The sequence below is a fragment of the Musa acuminata genome, chromosome BXJ1-11, assembly GCF_036884655.1.
Source record: "Musa acuminata AAA Group cultivar baxijiao chromosome BXJ1-11, Cavendish_Baxijiao_AAA, whole genome shotgun sequence".
Taxonomy (NCBI): domain Eukaryota; kingdom Viridiplantae; phylum Streptophyta; class Magnoliopsida; order Zingiberales; family Musaceae; genus Musa; species Musa acuminata.
In genome coordinates this window covers 11544791-11568100 of record NC_088337.1, presented here as the reverse complement: position 1 = coordinate 11568100, position 23310 = coordinate 11544791, and the positions used below count along the sequence as shown (strand labels likewise).

Genomic DNA, 23310 nt, shown 5'->3' with positions numbered 1-23310 from the left:
TTATTAAATATTGACATATGATTTTTTTTCCAAAAAATTATTTTCTAAAAAATAATAAATTTGTATATCTCTAATAATCTTAGCTTTGATCCCGATCGTAAAAATAAATAATGCAATGTTCTGAGACCAAATTCTGTCTTGATTTATCATTTGTAAAAAATGAAAAATCCTGCATGAATCTCGTATGCCTCCTCATTACACAACAATTGGTAAATAAAATAAAATCAAAGAGAAAAAAAATATATTACGGATATGGGAAATTTTATGTTTTCCTGTAAATATTTCAACACAATAATCTATAAAGCACTAACAAAACACTACATTTGGTTCATAGGCTAAATTCCTTTCAGCTAGTTTCAGATGTGATCCAGTTGGGGAACAGCAAGTATTTGATGATTCCATAAATATTACAATATCAATTTCTCAGGTCCTTTAATGAAATTATTTGTATTTATATACATCATAATACTAATTCATGGATCTCTCAATTCAACAAATAAGATAATCAAATCATTTCTTTTGGCTATTTCTAAAATTTGATACATTCTGTACCTTGCCAAAGAACCAATCAGATATCATCTAGCCAAATTAAATTCTATTATTATAACCCCATCATTTATGGGTTCATAAAAAATTAAACTATTTAAACCGAGATCAAAAGCATATACATAAAAAAATACACTCTTAATACGAAATGAATATGCATTTGGTTTGTAGTTTTCATTCCCTTCAACTATACATTGTACCGGATTCAGATAGACAGTACAAGATCATCTTCTGATGCTTTTAATGAAACAACATTTCCTATAGAAAACATGTCAGATTAGACAAACTATCAAATGAGAAGAAGGCGCAGACCAGATGTAGCATAACAAAAGTTGAAAATCGATAATAGCAATAAGCTATGAAGTATGAAGCACTGACAGAAACCAGGATTTGGTTCATAGGCTTTATTCCCTTCAATTAGTGACCATTGGCATGATCCTGGACCCGAAACACCATATATCTGTGCAAATACCTATTTTTATTCTTTGAATAAGATCAGGATCCACTTCTCCATCGAGGCTCGTATGAGCTTTGAACTCACATAAATTGAATGAGTTGATCAATTACTAGATCACTTTGATGAGAAAATGTTCTCCAAATCCTTATACAACCCTCTTAACTTCAGCTTGCCGTCCCCCTTTGACTTGGAGTCAGATGATGATGTTACAGAAGAGCTTCTGCTTCTCTTTCCACTCCAAAACACACTTCTCTGGTACATGCTGCTTGAAGGGTCATTAGGAGCTCCTGCATCTTCTCTACTGAAGCTAGTCTTTGCATCCTCTCTTAGTTGTCTCAGCCATGACCCTTCACTTGTACCTGAAGTTCTTTGGACTTGACCGATGGGAGTAACTGTAATTCCACTGTCTCCTTCTCCATTTCTGGAGGATAACTGGTTGTTCAGATTTGTTGACAGCCGTGTGGGTAGCACGATTAGTAAAAGTCCACCAAGAGCTCTTTTTAATCCTGAAGAGAATGAGTTCCTAGTTGCGCTCAGTCGAATAACTTGGCGATATAAGACATACCATTCGTTGACCAGTTGTGCAGTAAACATGATGATGAACATTGCCAGCATGAAAAACCCTATTCTCCTCTCATTAGCACTAGAGAAATCCTTCTCCAGTAGAGCAAGGCAAGCCCCATATAAACCCACTTCACCAGCTACTGAGATAATCTCAACAAACTGCACCTTCTTTTTAATAAAGGGCTTTTTCAAGACAAGGAAAAAAAGTTGGAAAGACGTGATGGACAAAATAATGAGGGTTGGAATCCTAGAAGGCCTATTTGATGAATAAGCACCAGCCAAAATTCCAAGAGAGACACGTTTAATTGATTCCAGAAGTGTATAGTAAATTCGGAGGATGCCAAAGAGTTTCTGGATAAATGGGGCTTCTGCATCTTCAGTCTCATCTTCAGAAGCAATGATTCGGTCTTGGTCTTCATGTTTTGCTTGATTCCCCTCGCTAGAAATTTGTGTCAACATGTACTTTGGTGGCCCTCTGAGGTCTTCGAATAATGGACCTAGTTTTGTTTGATTAATTGATTTATGTTGATCTGTCCAAGTCCATTGGCCTCTTTTCCCAGGACCAAGAGTTACACGGATAAACTCTTGATACCAATGGAACTCTTGCCCCTCTTGATGAACTTCTTTGTACTGCAGAAGCTTAGCCATTGTGATGCCAATTGAGAGGAACAGCAGCAAGGAGATAAGGAAAGATGTGGAGATACCCAGGAGTGCAACTCCAACAACAATACCTGTAGATGTTTTCCCTTGTTTCGACAAGAGAAGAAGAAAGTCAATTAGAAGTGATTCAAATATCAGAACGATCTCGACTTTTGAAGAATGTTATACAAATTAAAAGTGATGTTAGCTGAGGCATAGTTGTTATGTGGATTAAGTTAAAATATGACAGGAAAATTGATCAATCTCCAGTAAATTATAATCAATTTCTCTACCGAAAATAAGCACATCTCTACCAATATCTTTGCTACGCTTGATTAAGATGAAAAAGGAATTTATGTTTAGCTGCAGTTACCTTTAATTAAAGCAGCAGATGCCTGGCATATACATGGTAATGCAAGCATAACCAAAATTAATTCGAACCTTGGGAACACCAGAGCTCCATACTCTTCTTGCTTTTCTGAATCCCTCCTCAATTTCAAAAGGCAAAGAATTGCCACATGGAGCAAGGTCAGCCCACCACCAAATATAGCTAACCAGAACATGTTTCTACCAAAATGCTTCCACCTGTTGCGATAAAATCTGCTTGAGTTCTTTACATACTAAATTTGGTATGATTACATATTCAGTAAAAATATACCGGTAAACTCATTTGTCTAATTTTTTAAAAAAAATCACATGGTGGAACTTAATTATTTTTCTCAACAGTTAGCAGGACAATCTTGATTTAAGCAGGACATAAGGAAAAAAACACAAAATATGCCTTGCCTCTGTTTGACCTACCTATCTGAATTTCGTGAAATCATAATGAATTCAGCTTCAGGATTAAAGTTCTGATTCTGCAAGCATACAATCACAAAATGATTCAATTGGAATACAAGTTACTACAGACATTAGCGAAAATATGTGAAGACAGGAAAATCTGACCTCAAGAAATGACATGTATTCCCCTGGCATAAGTGGCTTTCCATGTACAGAAGGGTCCACTCCCAGGATTTGGTTTGTAGTCAATGGGGATTTAAAAGTTCTCAACTTGCTTCTTTCCCATATTTCAAAATAAGCCCCAAGTGTAAACGTTGAATTTTCAATAAATGAATTGTTGGAGCTCGATTCCCATGGGAGATGAATGTATGGAATACTCCATTCTATGCCCCTAGAAAATTCATAATACTCAACAGGAACGGTAACTACCAACCATCTACAGAGTGCAAAAATTTGGACGTGGCATAAAATCCGCTGTAGAAAAGGAAAGACAAGCAGTCAATATCCTTCACGAATATAGAACCCTATGTCCTAGCACCCCAATCTTTTTTCAAGCTTATAGACTAAAATCCAATTTTAACTGAATCCAAGAGACCTCTACTTTTTGTTAGAGTCCTTTTCCATGCTTCGTCTAATGGCAATCATTCTAAATATGTAAAGCCATATTTGCATTAAACTAGTCATGTCATGAAGCCATATTTTCTTTCAACTAGTTTAAGTATGTAATCATCTGTACTTAGGGATCGCTAGGCAGTTGCCATGTTTAATCATTGTGTGAAAGTCAACATTCAAGAAAGGCTGATTACCAGATTCTAACTGATCTTAGGAGTGCCTCAATTGAAGATTAATCCCAAAGAGTGTACTTGTTTTAAGTCAAATGTCTTGACTTTTTCGAAGGCAAATAGTCTATCATAGTTATGTACTCTTCAATCCATTACAATTAATTCCCATGTTTTCCTGTAAATGTGAACTTATACTTCCCTTTGAAAAAATGGCTGGCCCATCAATATGGTGATATACACCAACTGCTACATCGGTACATCCTATGCTATTAAAACAAGTCCATGACTGAGTAGTAAATAAAGACATAGCTTTTAGATAACATTTCAATGACCATGAGCACTGTCATTTATATAATACAGAAAACTTCAAACAAACTAAATTCGGTTATACCTAGCTTGGACTAATGCCTGTCCAATTCAAATTGAGCAAAATGATGAATTTATGCACAAAAAAGGATACCAAAAGAACATAAATATACAAGGCCCATGATAGATCTTATTTTTGAATACATGAACAATTTGAAGTGTATTAAGTATTAACAATTTTTCTTATTAATGTAAGTACAATCTGTGTTTTTTTTTTTACTAATAAACTGTAATGTCATTTTGAGTTTTTTTAGGAACTGATATGAACACAGGTGATGCTTAGGAAATCGAGAGTTATGGTTAGCTTCTTATTGAATTGATATGACATCAAAAGGAAAAAAAAACAACTTAATAATCTAGTAATTTCTAAGTTTCAAAAGCTTCTGCGCTCTACCAAAAGGTTCCTTGATGGTTCAGAAACAACATATGATTTCTGTCCAGAAATTGCTCCAGAATATAGAAGGCTCGAAGATGAAAGAGTAAGGAGGGTTGCCACCATTGATGTCATTGCAAGTGCAACAGTAGCAACTATTGATAACAATGATGATACTGTGGGCGTGGAATCTGTCACATTTAAGGAGAATTTCAATCGAATACCATCCCAAAAGAAAAGTATAAATAGTAAGTCAGACACTCTGTAATTATACTTTGATCATATTTCAAATTTTAGAGGCCCAAATTGAAAAGAAATGTCAAACCAAGTCAGAAGTAAACGATCACATTGTAAAATGTAAGTAAGAGTACGAAGTAAGTTGCATGGCACCAAATCTTTCACTAGTCAAATGCATATATAAGTAAATTTAGGAGAATTGTGAATTATATATTAAGGCAAGAAAACAGTCAAAAGCATATTGAGCTATAAATTTTTAGTTTCCGGGTGAAATATTGTTGTTTCATGCCAGTAACATTTAGAATGCAACACATAAAGCAAAACCAAAGTTATCAAACTGAAAAGATTAATTATTTCTTGTAAATAATGACTTGTCTTAGAATATTTGAAATAGGTAAGAGGCCTTGACTGAATGTGCTAAAGGAGATGAAAAAAGAACTTAAGAACCAAAAAGAACGCAGATTTGAATTTCACTACTCCATGAGGTCACATCAACATGTTCAAGCTAACATGGACCATGCAGCCATATGCATACTGCATACGTACATTCAACTGTATATGCAGCCATATTTTCACTGCTATGTGGCCATTAAGCAGTTGCATAGTATATGCAACCATCTGTAATAACATCACATACTGAGACTGGATAGGTCTATGCAATGTGCTCATAAGACTGCATGCACATATTGTAGCCACAGCTTTGTCAAACATTGTTTTGTAGTGATCTTAAGCCTAGATGAAGAAATTTGATCCAGAATGATCTGGATTCTAAATCCCACAATCATGATGCGGATCCTATTAAATCTTTGGTGGAAAATGATGAAATGATGATTACCAGATGTTGAATCTCGGATTTTGATGATGAAACTAATTGATTGTGTTTAAATGTTTGACTACATTTTGAGTGATACAGGTCTACTCGATCAGGATTAGACAATTAACGCAGGAGGAATTGACGTTGCGTCGGAGGAGATCACGTCAGGATATTGGATGGCAGAAGGCTTCGGGCGTCGGGCATCGGGCCAAGGAGAGCGAAATTGCGCCAAGGATATCGGGGTTGCGGAGGTCAACCGCCGATTGGGCAACAAGCTGCAAGAGAGGACGATGCACCGAAGAATCGGATGAAGCGCCAACCAATGACGTGCCGGGCAACAGAATGTCAATTTGCGTTATAATAATTGTCTAGATCGGAGTAGAGTGTTTGCTTGTGTGTGCAGGATTAACTACGATAACCAAAAAACACAAAGCGAGAATACCGGAGTCAAGTTCGATGGACGTTTAAGAGTCCGAAGAATCGTCGGAGATGCTGCCAGAACCAACCGAGAAGAAATCGGGAACCTGTCGGAATTTTCGGAAGTTCGCCGAAGAGATCGTCGGAGGTTCACGGAGATCACCGAGAAGGCTCGGCTACTCATTAAAGTCATCACAAGTTCGGGAGCTTGCTAGAAGCCCGTCGGCAGAAAGTTCGTCGGAAAGCTCGCCAGAACAAGACTCGACGTTCGCGGTTGAAAATTTGCTTAGGATGTGTTTTGGTTATGTAGTCCACTTGTAATTAGGATTAGGATTAAGAGATAATCCTATATCCTGGTTAGGGGCCAACTGGGCCCAAAGTCAGAGTTGGTTTAGGCTAAACCAGCGAACTAGAGAGCCAAGATTGAAGCCCAACTAGTGGCTGAAAACACTGTAGTCGGGCTGAAAACACTGTAGTCGGGCTGAAAACACTGTAGGCGGTGGCACCGCCTAGCTGGGCGGTGGCACCGCCCACCACCCGAGAGCCAAGCGGTGACACCTCCTGGCTGGGCGGTGGCACCGCCCAGCACCCGAGCCCTGGGCGGTGGCACCGCCTGGCTGGGCGGTGGAACCGCCAGCACCGGGAACCCTAAGAGAATTCAAATTTTGGAGCCCAAAATTTGAATCCTCTTGAGGCCTATAAATACCCCTCAAATCTCAGCTGAGGTTACAACTTTTGAGAAGCATTTTGATTGAGAGAAAAGTCTTAGAAAGTCTTAGCAAGTCTTGTTTTCAATTTGCTAGAGAGTTCTCCTCCTTCTTTCTTATTGAAAATTTGTAAGAGGTTGAGCTGCTTGTAAAAGGTTGTAAGAGGGGTGTTTACCCTTCCATTTCAAGAGACTTGCTAGTGGAAGGTGGGAGCCTCATCGAAGAGGGGCCTCGCAAGTGGAGTAGGTCATTTGACCGAACCACTCTAAAAATCGGCGTAATCTCTGGTTTGCTTTTTATTATTGTCATTTACATTACTGCAAATCTTCTTACTGCTTTAGTTCCTTATTACTCTTGCTGCGCAACTTTAAGAATACGCCTTCAAGTTAAATTTCTCAAGTTTCATTCTTAACGTACGAAAGATTTTGTTAAAATCGAAGTTTTAATCCGCTGCACTAATTCACCCCCCCCTCTTAGTGCCGCTCCGATCCTAACAAGTGGTATCAGAGCCACGGTTTTCTACTTTGGTTTAACACCCAAATAGAAATGGCTCTTTATGGCTTTCAAGAGGGTCACTCTCTCATTCGTCCTCCCTTTTTCAATGGGACGGACTACACTTGTTGGAAAACTCGAATGAGAGTTTTCTTACTTTCTTTGGATTTGAATTTATGGGACATAGTCGAAAATGGATTTGAAATGTCTTCTCTCCCAATGAACCATTGGAATGATTTGGAGAAGAAGATGTTTTCTTTAAATGCAAAGGCTATGAATGCCTTATATTGTGCACTTGACAAAAGTGAATTTAATCGCGTTTCGATGTGTGACTCGGCTTTTGATATTTGGAGAACTCTAGAGGTCACTCATGAAGGCACTAGCCGAGTGAAAGAGTCCAAAATCAATATTCTTGTGCATTCTTATGAACTTTTCCGGATGAAACCAAGTGAGTCCATCGGAGACATGTACACCCGGTTCACGGATGTCATCAATGGACTCAAAGCTCTTGGTAAAAGTTTTTCTAATTTTGAACTAGTCACTAAAATCTTAAGATCCCTTCCAAAAAGTTGGGATCCAAAAGTTACGGCCATTCAAGAGGCCAAGGACCTTAAAACATTCCCTCTCGAAGAACTTATTGGGTCTCTAATGACCTACGAAATGAACAATGTGGAAAAAAAGAAACTCGAGAACAACCTTCCAAATGATAGGAAGGATTTGGGACATAGAACACATGAATACCACTCGAGCATAAGCTCAAGTGATGGTGAACTTAAACTACAAATGAAACAAAAATTAAAAAGCAAAAAGAATGGAACTACTTGCTTTGAACGCAAGAAGAACAAAAGTTGGGATGAATTGAGCTCTTCCGAAGACGAGGAGAAAATCAAGAAAGGCGAGGTGGCAAACTATGCCTCACCCTCTTTCAACAATGAGGTAATCAAAATCCCACTAATTCATTTCGAAATTACATAATACTTTCTTGAGTTATTTTTAATTTAGTTTAGGATTAATTTTCTTGAAAATTGCTTGTGTTATGTTAATGCAATAAAATGTTAGATATAAATATAATGCTTATACACCTAGTAAGATTAATCTTATATATGTGCTTGAGAAGCAAGAATTTGTACTTTGACGATTTCCATATTGATTTTCAATGTCGATGCATGACTTTTGAATGGAAGGTTTTATGATTTTTTTTATGAACCTTATCTTTGGTTTTCAAACATGATGTATAGTTTTGACATAAGAACAAAAATTTGAAGCATGCTAATATAAAGTCAATCATATAAAGTAAAACTAAAGAAATTTTAAATATCTATAAGAATCATTCAAAATTATGTTCAATAAAACCTTACTTGATGTTGTAATGAAACTATTGAAAGTTTTGATGCTATGATTTGATGATTTTATGCATGAGATTGTAAAGTTATACATGATGATTTTTTGGTCTTGATGGTTTTTATGACAAAATTCATTTTTCGATCCTAAATGTTGATGCACATTTTTATCTAGCATAAATGACATGAATTTAAATAACTAAAAAGAGAAAAGCATTGTTCTTGAAAATTATTTTTCTCTATCTTGTTGATTTATATGAATCCCTTGAAAATGATTTTGGTTTGATGATTTGAATTACAAATGAGTTATATCAAAATCATGATATTGATTTGACTTGAAGTAATGAGTTGAAATCATTTTTTTTTTGGAATTATGTGTTGCACTTTTTTATCTTGATGATCTTTGATTTTTTTTGTTTTAAAACGATGATGCATGGATTTGAAAGAAAAGGAGATGCATGCATGGAATCAATCAATAAGTTGAAACAAAAGGAGGAAAGATTTTTTATTGAAAATTTTCTTTTTCTCTATCTTATTGATTTATACCTAAGAGACCAATAAAATTATTTATGTCATTTTGAATCTCTTGAAAGAAATGTTGAGATTTTGATGATTTAGACGATTTGAATTTGAATGAGTTTTATCTAAAATCATGATCTTGATTCCGTGATATTTACAAATGAAGATTTATTATGAATCAAGATTTTTCATTAATCGATCTCCTAAGATTTTCTTTTGATTATTAATGAGTAGGTTTTTCAAAAAGAAATCATGTCTTCTAGTATTCACATGTTCTAATCCTTCATGATAAAATTTTTATGTAATTCCTTAAATTCATGAAATGTTTATCGCATCACCAATTATTTTCTTCTTGATATTCCTTTTTTGGTGATATAAAATCATGCATGAAATACTCTTGAGATTATTTTGATGCATACAAATGAAAAGTTATGATCATGCATGGTAGGATGCAATTTGACAAATTAATACCATTATGATTTGAAATATTTATAATTTGGAATGATGCATGCAATACTTATGCCTTTTATTATGATAATATATGTGATGTATTGCATATGATGTGAATCATGAATGCTTTAAATGATAAATGTCTTGATATCATGATTGATGATTTTGTTCTATGCATAAGATTTTTAAAATTATGCATAATGAATCTTGTAATTTACAGATTATCGATTTTCTTTTTACCATAATGAAAGTGCCTTATTGATCCTTGTCATAATAAATCTAGCACTTTCGGTTTTAAACATGATACATGTTTTTATTTGACATAAAAAAAAAGGGAGGCATGCTTGAATGAAATAAATTACATGAATTGAAGCAACTAAAAGAGAAGAACATTTTTCTTCTTGAAAATTATTTTTTTTCTATATTATTGATTTTGATGAATCTATTTGTATTATTTTTATGAATCTCATAGATTATGAAAATGATTTGAATTTAATGGATTTTATTGAAATCATGATCTTGATTTCTCACAATTTTCTATTGAATGAATCAAGTTTGTTTTCTATTTAAAAGGATATTTATCAAAATTTTCATGGTCTTTTAGTATTCATGATATTGATAATTATATTTTGAAACTCTATGTAAATCAAGATTCTTCATCATGATTCTCTCGTTTTATAAAAGAGGAGATGTTCTATGTGAATCATAAGATTTTATATGCATGAATTGAGATTCTTTTTGCTATTAACTAGCAAGAAACTTGTTTTTGTAAACCATGACATGCTACTTGACATCTTGATAATTTATAACTTGAGTTTTCTTTTTGAATCAAGATTGTTTCCTATCATGTTTTCTATCTACAAAAGAAGAAATTTGTCAAAAATGTTATATGTCTTTTGACATTCATTTTTCATCTTTATTATTTACCCTTATCATGATTTGAATATTATAGTAAAGAGAAATGAATTACATGATTGTATTGTTATTCCCTTCTATTTGACACTGACAAAGGGGGAGCAAAACTTGCTAGATAGCAAATTTGCTAGCTTGCACAATTTGAAAAGAGGCAAAATAGTCCATCTTGCACATCTCAAAAGATGTAAAATTTTGCTAACTTTTTATGTGCAAAAGTTGATAGCTTGTATACTATAAATTTGCATACCAAAAATACAATCTTGTTTATCTCAAGATGCAAAACATACTAACTTGCACTTTGCAACGGAAGCAAAATTGCTAGCTCAAACATTGCAAAGGAAGCAAAAATTTGCTAGCTTACAATTTGCATATTTCAAGAAGCAAGAGTTGCTTTCTTGAACATCTCAATATTGCTAGCTTGCATGATGTAGAACTTGCTATCTTGAACATTACCAAAAGTGCTATCTTATATGCTGTAAAACTTGTATATCTAAAACTTGATAGCTTGAATGTCCCAAGCATGATGCATTACTTGCTAAATTTTCTATCTTCAAAATTGCATGATGATAAAAATTTAATATTATGTTTTTCATGCAATGGTTTGAACCCATATAATAAACACATAAGAGTAGCTACTTCTCCTTTTTGTTGATGACATAGGGGGAGAAGTATATTGATGACTTCATGCATTGAATTAAATATTTTATATATTTGCATGATAGTTTAAATGTTTTTCATAACATGTGATGAATGTTACTTGGATTTGGGATAATCCAAGTGTTCTATCAATGGCATATTGATAGGGGGAGTTTAGTTAAACTCCGGGGAGTTAAGGTTAACTCCGTTAGTCATCAATTAGTTGTCATCATCAAAAAGGGGGAGATTGTTGAATCTCGGATTTTGATGATGAAACTAATTGATTGTGTTTAAATGTTTGACTACATTTTGAGTGATACAGGTCTACTCGATCAGGATTAGACAATTAACGCAGGAGGAATTGACGTTGCGTCGGAGGAGATCACGTCAGGATATTGGATGGCAGAAGGCTTCGGGCGTCGGGCATCGGGCCAAGGAGAGCGAAATTGCGCCAAGGATATCGGGGTTGCGGAGGTCAACCGCCGATTGGGCAACAAGCTGCAAGAGAGGACGATGCACCGAAGAATCGGATGAAGCGCCAACCAATGACGTGCCGGGCAACAGAATGTCAATTTGCGTTATAATAATTGTCTAGATCGGAGTAGAGTGTTTGCTTGTGTGTGCAGGATTAACTACGATAACCAAAAAACACAAAGCGAGAATACCGGAGTCAAGTTCGATGGACGTTTAAGAGTCCGAAGAATCGTCGGAGATGCTGCCAGAACCAACCGAGAAGAAATCGGGAACCTGTCGGAATTTTCGGAAGTTCGCCGAAGAGATCGTCGGAGGTTCACGGAGATCACCGAGAAGGCTCGGCTACTCATTAAAGTCATCACAAGTTCGGGAGCTTGCTAGAAGCCCGTCGGCAGAAAGTTCGTCGGAAAGCTCGCCAGAACAAGACTCGACGTTCGCGGTTGAAAATTTGCTTAGGATGTGTTTTGGTTATGTAGTCCACTTGTAATTAGGATTAGGATTAAGAGATAATCCTATATCCTGGTTAGGGGCCAACTGGGCCCAAAGTCAGAGTTGGTTTAGGCTAAACCAGCGAACTAGAGAGCCAAGATTGAAGCCCAACTAGTGGCTGAAAACACTGTAGTCGGGCTGAAAACACTGTAGTCGGGCTGAAAACACTGTAGGCGGTGGCACCGCCTAGCTGGGCGGTGGCACCGCCCACCACCCGAGAGCCAAGCGGTGACACCTCCTGGCTGGGCGGTGGCACCGCCCAGCACCCGAGCCCTGGGCGGTGGCACCGCCTGGCTGGGCGGTGGAACCGCCAGCACCGGGAACCCTAAGAGAATTCAAATTTTGGAGCCCAAAATTTGAATCCTCTTGAGGCCTATAAATACCCCTCAAATCTCAGCTGAGGTTACAACTTTTGAGAAGCATTTTGATTGAGAGAAAAGTCTTAGAAAGTCTTAGCAAGTCTTGTTTTCAATTTGCTAGAGAGTTCTCCTCCTTCTTTCTTATTGAAAATTTGTAAGAGGTTGAGCTGCTTGTAAAAGGTTGTAAGAGGGGTGTTTACCCTTCCATTTCAAGAGACTTGCTAGTGGAAGGTGGGAGCCTCATCGAAGAGGGGCCTCGCAAGTGGAGTAGGTCATTTGACCGAACCACTCTAAAAATCGGCGTAATCTCTGGTTTGCTTTTTATTATTGTCATTTACATTACTGCAAATCTTCTTACTGCTTTAGTTCCTTATTACTCTTGCTGCGCAACTTTAAGAATACGCCTTCAAGTTAAATTTCTCAAGTTTCATTCTTAACGTACGAAAGATTTTGTTAAAATCGAAGTTTTAATCCGCTGCACTAATTCACCCCCCCCTCTTAGTGCCGCTCCGATCCTAACACCAGAAACCTTAATTGATTTGATAGAAATTTATGTCGCATTATGTTAAGGGAAAATTAGCAAATTAAGGACAAGGTAGTAAGGAGATAGGCAGCAACTTAATGTTGTAGTATAAGATAAAGGAGGAAGATAAACATATGTAGAAAGGCTTAAGAACTTTACAAAAGAGAACACATAGCCACTGGCCAAAGAAAGTAGCTGCACGTACTGCCCTTATTTAAATGCTTCACGGAACTCATTCTAACTAAACAAATTGAAGGGTAATAATTTACTACTATGGAAAATTTATAATCCCATACAATCATATCTAAAAGACATCTAGAACTCACCATTTAGGTACAAAGGGCTTAATAACTTCCGGAAGGTAACATATGTGTAAGCATTAGGACAACTCATAATGGGAACATAAAACCTGATAATAAACTACAAAGAAACTTCACTTGGAAATCCATATAAAATATAAAAGTGGGTCCCATCAAACTGCAGCCAGATCAATCTTGAACTCAGACTAGCACAATGACCAACTACAAATATCTATCATACATTTGCTACCTCCGCAGGAATAGAAATAATTTTATAGCAATGGCTACCAAACCTTTTACTGCTTGCTCAAGAACTCCTCACCATTAAATGTAAAGTTTATTTATATACATGTTGTCCTTTTCTAACATCAGAGGAAACCACATGTATTTCTAGGGCCATTTTATATGTCACTGCATCTGCTAAGGTTTGCATAAATTTTTGTGTTCTCAATGATACAAACTTTTCAGCTAAAATCTGCAAACTGATCCTCAATACGTTGAAGTTAAAAAAACAGAAACAATTATGACATGAAATGATATAAATTTGTGTTTCAGAGTGATAGATGAGAAAGAACTTTTACACACGGAAAAACAGAAAACCTTACAGTGATTCACTTGTAGAAGGTTTGATGCAAGGTTCTTGTTTCCGGCAATATCTGTTGTCCTATTTTCAGGAACTTCCACTGATATCACACTACCATTGCCGTGTATTTCACTAATATATGTGCTCTTTGTTATTTCATGAAAACTAATCTCAAAGCCAACAAGAAACTCTCAGTAGTCAGGGCCACTAAACCAACTTATGTTAAAGCATAGAACGATGAGCTTTAAGTAAAAGTATTCACAAGCAGCGAAAAGCATACCTCAGTATCGATCCTCCAGAAATTATTATAGCTGAAGAATTAAAGTTAAAAACAGGCTTCTCAAAGTTTATCAGCACTGGGATTTTATGTTGTCTGGTCCGCATGTTAGAAGTTGTACTCAGCCTTACAGATGGCCTGTCAGCATCTAATTATTCAGGACCAATTAACATGTATCAGATAAGGGTGGTAAAAATAAGTCATGGATGGATAAAGAGCAACTCAGAAACATTATAGTTCATTTTCTGAAAAAGGAAAGCACCAGGAAGTTTACACAGCTTGATATTGATCTTATCCGTGGAAATTATGTAGAAAAGTTCAGTTTCTAATGTTGCAAACCTACACTAAGTCTTGTATCATCATCATGTAAAGTGACATCTATGTAGTAAAAATATGAATATACTATTTCCAATGGGTTCTTCAAGTGTATTAGATAAAAATGGAAATCATGGATTTTAGTTTCGGTAGTGGTAATTGATGCTGACCGGTTTTGGCAATCTATGACTGATGGTATGCAATTGCCTGCTGTGATTCAAAACTGAGCCCATGCTCATTAAACTCACCCTGTCAGGTTTACTGGATAGGAAGCTGATCGGTACTGACCATACTGTAACATATGGTAAGCCTACAGCCTGATAGCAGTACCAACTCCTTTTTCTAGTTTTCTAATATATTGACAACTATTGACATTTTTTTTTTTCCCTTCTGTCTCATCCTCTGCCCCCTCTATCTCCACCTCCTCTTCCACCTCCTTCTATTCCTCCTCAGCCACCTCCTCCGACTCCTCTGCCTCCACCTTTGTCATGTCGTCACCTCCTCCAACTCATCCTCCTACCGCCTAAACCTCTTTCTTTGCCTTTTCCCTTTCTTTTCTCAATCTTTCTCCATGGTCCAAGTGGTACCGACTATTACCAGTCTGTACCAAGCATTAACCAGTGATGGTATCATACCGATTTGGCTATCAATATCAGACCGAGATTTTAATTCTTGATAAAAATTACAAGACTTTTGAATATATCTGGAAAATTAGGTTTCATGCACTAAAATTACAATAAGCTTTTAAAGCATCAACATATAATCATTTATGTAACATGGATATTCATGTGACAATGGAATTTTTCCCATATTCATTTGCCTTTCGTATTGAATTTGTGATTTGAATAATATTATAAGGTAAAAATTTCTAAATTGCTACTTGAAATAGTATTCACACAACCCCAAATTTTCATATCATAGGAAAAAGTCAAAAAATTCTGGAATAGAATTTAAAACTACTAAAAGTGTACCATAAAGGAATGTGATTGGATCTGATGGAGAAACTGGAGTCCCTTGTCTGGTGATTATATATGTAGTATCACAACTTATAGTAACAACAGTCATGCTTGAAATATTTTGTACCTAAAAGAAGCATATACTTGAAGGCATAAATTTTGAAGAAAATCAGATACAATAATTAAAATTTGAATAACTGAAGTGAACATTTAAAACAACTGACTAGGTAGCCAAACCGACGGTTTCCAAGATTACTCTTATTTGTCGGAACAAGTAAACCACTACTTGCATGAAGAAGATCCAGAATTTCTTCAGATGAATTAAGAACTGGCTCTGAGAATGACAGATAAATTTTCAAATCCCTAGCACTGTTACTAGCTTGCACAGTTCGAAGCAAGCCATTAAGTTGAAGTAGCTTTTCTGGGACGTGACTTGTCAAGTTCATGAAAACACTTCTTCTATCTGCAAGTTGCAAAGGAAGAGGAAAGGTGAAAAAGCACTACCAAGACATCGCATATGAGTCTATCTTGATGCTTCAATGTACTACATTAATGAAAAACTAATTACTTAAAGTCTTAAACCACAGCTTGAAGCCTTGAATTTTAGAATCGATGGCGCATGCAAGATATCAACACCATGGACTTAGCATTGGCAGCATGAAATGTTCAGAGTTTTTTGATCTAGCTTGACACTTCGATAATTCAGGAAATTGAACATATTATACAAGCATGATATTACTTTTGTAAGGCAATTTTTTTATATATAATTTAATATTTGGAAAAATGCAGAGATAATTATGTAAAATAGTTTCTTCATTCTCACCTCATAGCATAAAAGAAATTGAAGTGAATGCAAATTTTGCAAGTAATATGATTGTCAGGCCTTTTAGACAATCCAGTATGAGTTTTAGATTATTAAGAACAAATCCAAAAATAAAACCTTAATATATGCAGTTAGATGAAACCTTGATAAGATTAAAGAAGCAATTATATGAAGCAGATAGCATACCAAAATGCAATATGAAACTTGAATCTGATGATTGTTTGAACATGTTCCCAGCATTGTCAGTACAAAATACCTTATCCATTGCCAGTATCAAACGACCAAACTGAACATCAGCTGATATTCCCACCATAAAGGAAAATTTCAGGCCAGGAAGAAGAACCCTTAGAGTAGATGGTAAAACACGGCCAGCTCCATAAATGAGAAGCTATAGAAAAGAGAAGCAATCAGATAATTGACCTTTTACCTTTAAGGAAAAACAAAGAAAAAGGGATGGAGAAAACAAAGGTAGATATGGAAAATCTTAAAGCCTAATACCTGGAAATTATATGGCAAACAAGAATTTATTTCATGTAGGTAAGCACCGAAGACAGAAATTAAGGCACATCAATTAATCAGATAAACTAGCTGGACAAGTCATCCTAATACCATGTCTAAACAGGACAACAAGGGATAGCGAAGTAAGAGATTTCCAACCATGTGAGAAAAGAACAACAATTGCTGTATAGTGAATCTAAAAGGGATAAATATCCTTCAATTCATAGTTTGATGGCCTATCAAGCTGGCTACACGTATACTCAAATCCTACAAAAATTTCTGTGGCACAAGTTGGCATTTCATGTGTTGATATGCCAATGCTTACCAAACCCATACAAGACCAAATGGGGACTGGCGTGACTCTAATACTAAACAATCAAACCAAAATTTAAAATTTTCAGCATACATACATCGCAATGACTGGGGGAACATTTAAATCCACCTCCACTGGTGCAAGGTTCACTGAAAGAAACATTGACTGAAATATTTAACGCATTTGTGAAAGATGCAGCAGAAATATAGGCAGTAGGGGAAATTGTATCTGCAGTGAAAGGACAACAAAGTCAGAAACTGCAGTGCCTTAACCGTCAAGGTACAGTTTAGCTCAAAGATAAACAATCACCAAGCAATACCTTGAAAATTATTAGGTAGATAATCAGTAGTTATTAGGTAGATAATCCTACAGAGCAGTCCCTTGTCAAGACATGGAACACTATGCAACTTGATATGAAGATATTCTCAAAGGAAATTTTCTCCAAATAGAACTAAGAAGCTGATCCTTTCATAATTTAAGCATGAAATATACAATATACATAATCAATAATTGGAAATTGTGCTGATTTGGAACATTTATTTGAGATGCTGAGAAATTAAATTGATACAAGAAAGACTGCTTGGAAGATTAAATGTTTAAAATTTAAATTTGTCAAATTTTAACATAAAGCTAAAAGAAGATATCATAGAAGATACATGATAACTTTCATGACAAAATGTCACTAAATTTATCAAAAAAGGAATCAGGAAGACGAGGGCAGTTTCTTAACCAACAGTCCAATTATAGCTGGCACAACGAACTCCTTGGGAACCACTGGAGCAGATCTTAAAGGTATGATTTCCATCGAGCAAGCCTGAGTATGTAACTTCCTTCCGTTCACAAGCAAAAGAATTGTAGTTATCTAACTGCATTATGTGCAAACAGTGATAATTAGAAAGAGAAAAACATTAGCAAACCAATATTTTTTTAAGACTAATTATCACAATAGGCAATTCAGTGAAGGGCTTCATCTTTTCTCTATTTGATACAGTATCTTAACTATTAATTCAAAACATATTCATGACATGACCTTAATGTACAGAAAACATTATATGTTGTGAGCTTTTCCATTACACTGTAACATGTTGCACATGCCTAATAGTAATATTAATTTTAAATTGTTAAATTTAAACACTAAAGATTATTAAATTTTGATAGGAAACAAATAACCATCTAATACACCTACATGTGTGTTTCAAATTATATATCAACTTCTTTCAAGTATCCTTCTCTACACTAATTTTTCAATCATGAAACATTCGTTGATCAGTTTCTAATTCTTTCAGTTTCTTCAATAATATAACTTTTGGTTGCTTCCTATATCTGATGAAAAATAGACATTGCATAAATGCCAGTATTTTTGAAACCAACTTCTTCAAATTGTTTTTCTCTAATCTATTGATCTATAAATTATTATAGGCTCTAGGCTATATTAAAGGGAGTGAATAAGACTGTATAAAATTAAAGCTCAAGACTAAAACTGATTCCATTCGAAGCTACAAAATGTTCAAGTGTGAAACAATTAAGGTACACTTAGATATCTGCTTCACCAATCTAGCAGCAATCGATGCAGTAAGTTTGGAGATAGTTTAGAATAAGGGAGGCGATAAGAAGGAGAAAGCACGAATTGTTCATGGTGGTTTGGTTATAATCCTCCAGTATTCTATTATAGCACCTTTGCAGGTGAAGGCAACTACCAGACCGCCTCAGCATCTCCTTTCTGAGCTCAAAGAACAATGCCTTACAATAGAAGTCTCTTCTTTCAGTCCAGGTGTTAACACCTGGCCCACAAAACCCAATCCAATGAAGGCTTTGAAGTTCATACAACTAATAGCATGAGGCATCTCCTTTCTGAGCTCAAAGAACAATGCCTTCCAATAGAAGTCTCTTCTTTCAGTCCAGTATTAACACCTGGCCGACAAAACCCAATCCAAATAAGGCTTTGAAGTTCATACAGCTAATAGCATTTCCATAGTCTTGAGACAGTTGATCACTGATCGCATCCCTCCAACCATGTATCTTGTAATTTCTCTGTTTGTTACTTCCTATAATTGTTAATCAGTGACATTTTCATAAACTAATGAGCACAAGTTGAATATCTCACTAACATGACAGCGGATCTGACTTTGTGACACTGGAAGTTACTACCACAAGAAAAATTCTTTCAAGATCGACCGATTACTTCTTTAAAAGATCTGTAGCATGAAACCACGCATCCAATATATATTAGGATGTAGCTATTGATATTTATGGTGCTTGAAGAGCAAACATGTTCTAAAAACTAGCAAGCAAGTTTTAAATCCCAAAGTAGCCACATGAGAAAGCACCGACGTTGAACATTAGCAATGGGTAAGATACATGATATTGCTATTCTGCATCGTTAGACTCCACAGATTGACGTTATTAGCTCCTCTGTTATACGCATTCCTGCAAAAAGATTTCTCTTCAAACAATATTTGCATCTTTAAAGCTTGCATATTTACAGATATAATTACTCGATAAGTGCTGGAGCTTTTCTAATAAAAGAAAGAAGAAGCCCCATATTCTGCTCTATGTACTATTTGAGTGCCAATTAGCTGGCACATAGTTTAACTTGCAGATCGATCAAGAAAGATTACAAGAAGAGAGAAGCTTGTGAAGAGAGCAAGAAACGGGATTGAACTGACAAACCTTGCAGCTGATACTGCAGTCGTGGCATGAGCTGCCATTCCTCCCCTCCGTGACCTCAAACTGAAATGTAGCTGACGATGAGGCCGAGAAGACCGGAGGGACCTTCAAGAACTTCACAGCAGCATCAGAGTCAACATCTGCATCCACTAAGAGTATAGCCATGACAGTCCAGGAGATGAGGGGAGGGAGCCGGCACAGAGCTCCCCAGCGGCTACCCATCACAGGGGCACCCAAGATGGTGAGCCTCCGGCTGCTATGTGAGGCGGTGGCCCTGCCCAAACAACTCCCCCGAAAGAAAGAAGACTCCTCCTTTGAGCCTGCAGTGTCAAAGATACTTGAACGTGGCCATCTCTCTCTCTCTCTCTGTATGAGGTAGTAGTAGTAGGATGGGAAAACAGGGGAAGAGGTGTGAGGAGGAGGTGGTCAGTTACATGGAAGTGGATACTGCAGATATATATAGCAAATGTAAGGCTATAAATGAGTGAAGCACCGCATCAGGGAGGGTGTTCTGATTCCTGAAATATTTGATGATCTGCCTCATTTTTAATGATTAATAAACATAATGTAAATCTAATTCTATAGTTTAATTTCTAAAGGGCTGATTTATGTCTTACAATTCATTCATAGTTAAGTTTATAATTTAAGGATGACATTACAAATGCCTTATTATTAGTCATAATTAAAGTATTCTAAAAATTTAAAATATATATATATATATATATATATATATATATATATGTTTTATGCTTGTTATAAATGGATTATAATTGAATATGATTTTTTTTTTTTTTTTTACATTGACTTGTAATGAGAAGATATCAATTATTGACATGTAATAATTTGTTTTACAAAATTTCAAATTTGAAAATGGAAGATAAATAATAATGCATGTAGGTCATGAAATTATATCACTATGGTTTATTGGTTATTTGTGTTCTAAGTTTAGCTACGTATTAGATTAGATTAATAATATCTTAATCTTAATAACATAAAAAAAATTTCTTATAAATGACCCCAAATAGATAGAATTTATAACATCACGACTTATCACTGTTATTAGTAATAATAAAAATATTATAAAAAATTAAATATTTAAAAAATGATTTTATGTAATTATTATTAGTAATATGTAATACTAAGAAATCAATTAATGCTATGTAAATGAAAGAAAAGAAATATAATTTGTCAATATTTAAAGATAATACAAACATAATGAATGTTTCATCATGAAATCATATCATTATGGATCATGGATTGTTTGTATTTTAAGTTTAGTTATTTATTAGACCATATTAGTAAGATCCTGATAGTTGGAGCATTATGATTTATTGTTTTATATATATACATATATATATATATATACATACATATATATATACATACATATATATATATATACATACATATATATATACATACATATATATATATATATATATATACATATATATATATATATATTAGATTAATTATATATCTAAAAGTATATTTAATTTTGTAAAAAATGAATAGATTTGAATATGATTCTATTGACTTTTTTATATTAATCTGTATCATTACTAATAACAGGGAGAAATCTTTAAATGCATAGGGTTCATGTCAGCCCCATGCACGCATGAGTAGGTTATGTACTTCATTTAAATGCGGATTACTCTTCTACTGTTGTGGATTTTCATTTTTCTTTTACTAACCGCAGTGACGAATTAAAAGAACCGATGGAAACCCGTAAATATTTTTTAGATTGTTTAATTGAAATCACGTTATTCGGAGGATAAGGAATTCTAATATGGAAAAACTTTTTATAGAAAAAATATTCTTAGAAATAAAGGGTTAATTATCCTATAAATAATAGAAACATCTTAAGATGATAAGGAAACAAACACACTTTATATGCTTTATGACTTTTTTAATAGATTTAGTTAGATTGATGAGATATATACAATTGATTCTTCAAAATTCATATGATCAGAGGGTATAACAAGAAGTGACTCCGAGTTTACTCAAAAGAAAAAGAGCTTAATTTCTTGAATTTATATTATCATCGAACCATGTAAATTTTGTATTTACTATTTTTTGGATTTATGCTGATTGTTATTTGCTTAATTATTCCTATCATGTAATAATATTTCTGGGATTCAATATTAGTTTTAGTCATTTCCAAGATGTAGGAAGCAGTCTCTTCTCACTTTGTTCAGCCATAAAAAGCTGGATCGGAACAGTCGTCCTTTACTCTCAACCTACAGAATGAATGATGAGCTACGAAACAAGCAATGGGTGGCAAAGAATTGGCCTTCCAACTTTATCCAAGATCGATCGATTGACAAATTAGTTTGAAAACCAACTACTTTCTTTTTCTTTTTTTTTTTTTTTGGTAGATTTATAAAAGTTAAAGAGAATTTCTTTTTTTTTTCAAATTTTATCCCAACATAGCGTATTACAAATTTTAATTTGAACTAAATCAAAAGAGAATTTTATTCTTTATATTTATTATTCTTTAATAGTGAAGGATTTGATTTTTTTATGTAGTTATAGACAATTCTTGTGTTCACTATTTTTATATCTATATTTTATTATTATTATTTTTTAGTGGGAAACTTTTCATGTTGACCCATTTTAATCGTGCACTATTTTTTTAGTTTAATTAGTGCAAAGATGCTGGAAGCCTCTTCTCACTTTTTTTACAGCTGAAGGCTAAAACAAAACAATCACATCCTTCACTGTCATTCTAAGAGAATGAATGATGAGCTACAGAACAAACAATAAACAATGTGTAGCGAAGAATTTCAAGACATTGACATATTCTCTAGTTATTTATAAAAAGGGACGATTTTTCTTAATAGAGTAATAAAATTTATTTAGATAATTAGAATAATCTTATCTGCTATCATGCCCCCACAAGATGATACTCCTATCAAGGAGACCAATCTTAAATCGATGCAATGCAAAAGATTTACGAGCGACAAGCTTCGTGAGTGAGTAGACTAATTGAACAACCATATGGACATGAGAAACACAAAGTTGACGACGAGAAACTTGATCACGCAGAAAGTGGAAATCGATAGTAATATGTTTCGTACGGGAGTAAAATATTGGATTAGCACACAAATAGGAAGCATGACATTATCATAATATATTATAGGAGTGGAATTGATGTTGAGTTCTTGGAGGAGATTTGTGATCCAATTGAGTTTTGCAGTGCCAGTGGTAATGGCATGATATTTAGCTTCAGTTGTAGACCGTGCAATTGTTTTTTGCTTCTTAGAACTCTAACTTATTGGATTAGCACCGAAGAAGACAATATACCCCGATGTGGATGTTCTATCATTAAAGTTGCCTACCCAATTAGCATCAGCAAAGGCATGAAGATGAAGCGGAGAGTGTTTACAAAGAAAAAGACCATGATTGAAGGTTCCTTTAAGATACCGCAGAATTCATTTGACCGCAGACCAGTGCATAGTAGACAGCCTCTGATGGGGATATAAAGAGGAATAACCTTTGTATATGAACAAATACTAGAAGACCATAATACGCAGCAGAATAAAATGGAAACACAATCAAACAGAACACCAAGATATACGTGGAAAACCCCTTCAATGTGAAGGGTAAAAACCACGGGGCAAACTAGAGATAATCCACTATGAGAATAATGAATATACAAATCTCAATCTCTTGCCCAAAACCCTAGCAACAACCACAA

At 35.0% G+C, this 23310-nt stretch overlaps 1 protein-coding gene across 1 annotated transcript; it reads right to left on the bottom strand.

Moving 5' to 3' along the window:
• Positions 1 to 677: 677 nt before the first annotated feature.
• LOC103972790 (uncharacterized) lies at positions 678 to 20032 on the bottom strand. The gene is made up of 13 exons (XM_065089854.1): positions 19614 to 20032; positions 17674 to 17809; positions 17041 to 17171; positions 16319 to 16520; positions 15534 to 15772; positions 15325 to 15436; positions 14042 to 14186; positions 13784 to 13926; positions 4529 to 4698; positions 3152 to 3460; positions 3008 to 3063; positions 2580 to 2791; positions 678 to 2313 (listed from the first exon to the last, which is right to left on the bottom strand). Exons 1-13 carry the CDS (start codon positions 19830 to 19832, stop codon positions 1118 to 1120), a joined length of 3270 nt encoding a protein of 1089 aa, XP_064945926.1. The 5' UTR covers positions 19833 to 20032; the 3' UTR covers positions 678 to 1117.
• Positions 20033 to 23310: the final 3278 nt, after the last annotated feature.